Source organism: Microtus ochrogaster, chromosome 2, assembly GCF_000317375.1.
Source record: "Microtus ochrogaster isolate Prairie Vole_2 chromosome 2, MicOch1.0, whole genome shotgun sequence".
NCBI lineage: Eukaryota > Metazoa > Chordata > Mammalia > Rodentia > Cricetidae > Microtus > Microtus ochrogaster.
This window is the reverse complement of record NC_022010.1, coordinates 30,685,849-30,690,609: the sequence shown is the minus strand read 5'-3', so window position 1 is coordinate 30,690,609 and position 4,761 is coordinate 30,685,849. Positions and strand designations below refer to the sequence as shown.

The 4,761-nt window shown below is 49.4% G+C and overlaps 1 protein-coding gene across 2 annotated transcripts in view; it reads right to left on the bottom strand.

Moving 5' to 3' along the window:
- Window positions 1-873: 873 nt before the first annotated feature.
- The window catches only part of Alox5ap (arachidonate 5-lipoxygenase activating protein), a 22,261-nt gene continuing 18,373 nt past the window's right edge, over window positions 874-4,761 (bottom strand). For both annotated transcript variants that reach the window (XM_005344722.3, XM_026786777.1), the window contains 2 exons: window positions 3,612-3,693; window positions 874-1,627 (listed from right to left, as the gene is read on the bottom strand). In XM_005344722.3, the coding sequence (XP_005344779.1) occupies window positions 1,465-1,627; window positions 3,612-3,693 (245 nt within the window). In that variant the 3' untranslated portion in view covers window positions 874-1,464. The remainder of the gene's footprint in view (window positions 1,628-3,611; window positions 3,694-4,761) is intronic.

The window sequence follows — 4,761 nt, the reverse complement described above, 5'->3', positions numbered from 1 at the left end:
GACATGAAATCAGAAGGGAGACTTTTTGGGAGGAAGGAATCCAGCAAGGACAAAGAAATGGCAGAGGATGAGAGGTATGGGATTAAAACCAAAGTATGACGATATATATGTACGGAAATTTCACAAAGAAACCCATTTCTATGTAAGATAATGGGGATAGCTAGTCTTGGTTGTCACTGACTTGACCAGATCTGGGATCAACCAAGACACTGTGCACTCCTGTGAGGGCTTTTCTTGATTGGACATTTGAAGTGGGAAGACCCGCCCTAGATCAGGGCCATACCTTCTGGTGGCAGCCCACATACGAGGACAGGGAGGAAGGAAGCCTTTGCCTTTTGCCTGCATGCCCTCACTCTTGCTGGTAAACTCATCTATCCCATCGCTGTGGCATCCCTTTGCTGGTATTAGGATCGCCTCCTTCAGGATCCCAGTGTAGATGAAAGCCAGCGGTTCTCCAGGGATCCTCCGGCCTCTCAGTACCAGATTGCGACTACAGTGCTATTCGGCCTTGTGGATGGACTAAGATTCCAATGTGAGACAGCATCCCAGACCAAATCCTATAAATCCATCTAATAAATCTCCTGTGTATATATTCTATCAATGCTGACCCCTTTACAAGAATTCTGACTAATATACTAACGAAAAAAGTTACGTTATTTAGGAAAAAGCAGACTGAGTTTCTCTTGCATGGCCCCAAAAGATGCATTTCCTCTTATCTGTCTTGAAAATCTGACTACACCTGTGTCTCCCAAGATTTCCTCTTTGTCCCAAAGGCACCTGGGTGACAGCAGTTGGATCACTCCAAACATGTCCAGAATAAAGGCTGTATTTCATTCAACATAGCCAGCGAGTGACTCATGAGTCTGTCGTGAATTTATTTATTCATTTGTTCAACCGACATTCGGTGGCACTTATGACGGGCCTGACATCATTTTCAATTCTTACAGCACATTCTAAACTGCATGACATAGTAAATGTTGGGCATGATGCAAGTGACCTAAGATGCCAACCTAGTCCAAATATGAGGTAGGGGAAGATGCTTGGTCAATAAAAGACTCTTAAAGACATCAGTGTCCATAATATGGATATTGCGATTTTAATTATCATCATCTAGGCTATAGAAATACTCGTAGCAAATACAGAAATACCACCCCCAAACTGAGCCATGAGCCAAAATCGCATCTATGCCCTTTATTGTCACACAAGACACCTTCAGAGAGCAGGATAAGCCAAGAGTAGTGCAGGATGGAGGGAGACAATACATCCTGGGCCACTGCCATGTTCAAGGGGCGGAGCTGACACAAAATAATTTTCTTCCCGGAAAAGCAAGGTTAACTGATGCTGAGGAGCCCAGAGCAGCACTAGATTTACAGCATTGTACAGCCGAGGAGCAGAACCCTTCACGGGGCTGAGTTATGATGCCTCGCTATTGATCAGGTGATCGCCCCACTCCGTATCCAGCAATCAGGGGATGAGAAGCAGCGGGGAGATGGTCGTGGTTACAGTTCTTATGTAGCTTGCGAAGTCGCTTCCAAAGAAGAAGATGAGGTAATGGTTGAGTACTCCGGCAAGGGACATGAGAAACAGGAACAAGATGATCCGCTTGCCAAATATGTAGCCAGGGGTGCTGCGGAAGAAGGCAAAATGGTGGTAGACCCAGCACAAATGACCCCTATCTCACCCCCCAAATATTGCTGCTTCCAGACACACGGAGTTTAAATTATAACTCATTGACTCAGTACTGCTCCGTTTACACTCTTCCTTCATAGCAATAGTGGAAGCGCCTTTGCTATTAACCGTTGAGCAGGTTTCAAAGCCAGGCAAAGGAGCCTGTCATTGTTAGGGCTCAGTGGCATGAGCTTCCCTGAGTTCTTTTAGTGTCCTCAACTCCAGATCCCCGATGACAGGATGCTGATAGGTCCTAACAGCGGACAGACCATCTGACTGAGGCTTGGGAGCATTATGATTCGTTAACCGCCCCTGCAGGGTGGTCCCTATCAGGAGTGCCTACAAGGCTCATGCTAGAGGCTGCATGGCATGGAGATTGTGTTAGGGGAGATGCTTTAAATGAAGCCAATGAAGGTCCTTCAACCTACCCTCCTGAGGCTTCCTGGGGAGAAGTGAGGTTTGCACTAATGAGAGCTAAGCACCCAGTGATGGAAAAACCATCTTACATTCCAGGGGAGTGAGAGAAAGAAACATTTTACTTTCCTCCCCCTCCCCTCTTTCCCGATCCCCTCCTTGCCTCTCTTCTCCTTCCTAAACATCTTTGTCAGAGAATCAGCTGAGGATAGGAGGCAATTCCTCATGAGAAGTAGCTGTCTAATGGTATGTCCTCTGGCCCTGTCCGAGACCCTGGCTTGCCATCTGAGTGGGGATGGCATATCTGGAAGACTGGTGAAATGGTTTGTTAAGATTGTCAGGAAAGAACCAGCCAAGGGCCTGGGACAATCAGCACGCAAGGCAGAGCAAAGTCAACTCAGCCGGACAGGTGTGTCCCAGCTGCCACCAAGGGAGTGCAGTTCCATACCAGAAACTTCAGCTGAAAGGAACCCCAGAGCCTCTCAACAAGTGTTTGAAAGTTGCTCCGCAGTTGGGTACCAGCCTTTGCCACCCTGGGACTAAGAGCATAGGCATCTGCAGGGAGCTTGTGGGAAGCTGAACCTCCCCGGTCCTTCTCAAACCAGCATGCAGACCCTGCATTCCAACAAGCTCCCTGTGCGACCCACAGACAACAGAAGTTAAGAAGCCCAACTTGCTGGCTCTTACTGCTTGGGTAGGACATGTCGCTAAAGGGCCACGTGTGGACGGGTCTCCAGTTGGTGGCACTATTAACAAATAAGTGGAGTATGAGGGCACCTGCCTCATCAGTTCACAGCTGGATGGGCTTTGGGGAAGTGGCGTGCAATCAGAGGCTGTAGGTCACTAGATCCCTCTCTTCAATTCTTCAGTGTTGATTGATTGGTGCGCATGCCACAGTACCCACGCTGTCAAGACAACTTGCAGGAGTCCTTTCTGCCCATCGTGAGAATTCCAGGGAGGAATCGGGCAGTCAGGGGTTGGGAGTGACATGGCCAAAGGGCAGAAAGTGCTGAGGAGGGCTGGGCGTGATTCATCTGTGAAGAGCGCAATGGGCTGATCTGGAGCCTCCGACTTGTCTATCCCTACATCTGTGTTCCCACAGGGCCCCGGGTCTATCACTCAAGAGACGCTGTGGGAAGGTGCAAACTTTAGGTCTCGTTTCTCTTGACAAACGATGAGATGTTTAACTCAAAAGAGGCCTGGGAAGTCAGACTTTAAAAGTCATTGCTGCCCCAGATTCCACCACAGAGAACAGCTGGTATGCGGTTGCAAGCAATGCACAGCCCAGCATGCTAAAACGCCCCTGTGAGCCGAGGCTGTGCAAAGGGAAAATTGAATGGGGAAACTCAGCAACTCCCCAGCTGTGTTTTCAGAGCCCTTAAAGCTGGGGTGAGGGCACGGGTTCCCTAGCCTGTCCTCCCTTTGTCCAAGGAGAGCCTGTTGAGCTTTGGGAGGCAGAGTGCCCTTTGGCAGTTATAGCCTCCTACTGGAAAAGCACAGGTCAAGTTCTTCGGCACCCTGAGACCTACCTCTGAGTTCTTTCTCCCAGGTAGCCCACAAAGTACTTTTGCCTCACAAGCAAATACATCAGTCCCGCGAAGGCAGCTGGAACTAAAGTAGAAAAATGACAACACACATGTCAGTTTTGGCCTCCCAAACCATTGTTCAGACAGCAGGAACGGGAGCCAAGCAATTAGCGTTTGATAGCAAAATCCATCAGAGACCCCCAGTTCTGAAAGTGGGTTTCTGTGGCTGCACTAAAACATTCTAACCAAAAGCAACTTGGAGAAGAAAGGGTTTATTCCAACGTACAGCTCCACATCACCTGGTCCATCATCGACAGAAGTCGGGGCAGAAACTCAAGGCAGGAACCTGGAGGCAGGGGTTGGCACATAGGCCATGGAGGACCAGTACTTACTGGCTTGCTCCTCATGGCTTGTTCAACCTACACCCCAGGACCACCTGCCTGGCTGGTGGCACCACTGTGTGGGATGGAGCCTCCTCCATCAATGGTTAACCAAGTTACTACTCCACGGGCTTGCTTACAGGCCAATCTTATGGAGACATTTTCTCATTTAAGTTCCTTCTTCCTAGATAGGTCTAGGTTTGTGTCAAGCTGACACAAAGCAGTCAGCATACATACACTTTAAATGGAGCCCAAGGCCTGGGTGCATGTCAAGCTCCGAAACGATTGATTACCTTGCACCAGCTCTATGGCAGGCTACACAAAGTTCTCACTTAAGAACCATCTGATACAAACATGTCTATCCCTAGATATGGGAAGTTGGACTCAGGCAGCCGGGGGCGGCTGGGGGGGGGGGGGGCTTGTGTAAGGCCATCAGCTGGGCAGGAAGGCAGGGAAGGGTTACATCGGGAACCAAAGCCCCAGTTCTGAGACTGGGTCCCTGGTGAGGATACTCTGTGCCTCTGGGGTTTCTGGCACACAAAGCAGGTTTCTCTGGCCTCTAGGGGAGATTTCTTTGCATTCCCACATCTGGGGAAACAGCTGCAGACAGCACTCCTGTCAACCCCGTAAAATCCTAAATTTAGGGTTGGGAGCGGAAAACACCAGTTCCCTATGAGGAGAATGATCTAGAACAGGGGCTTAACTGGTCCTAGGTCACAGCTGTCCTGCTATGTGTGGACAAGGACCGGTCACAGCTGTCCTATTATGTGAGG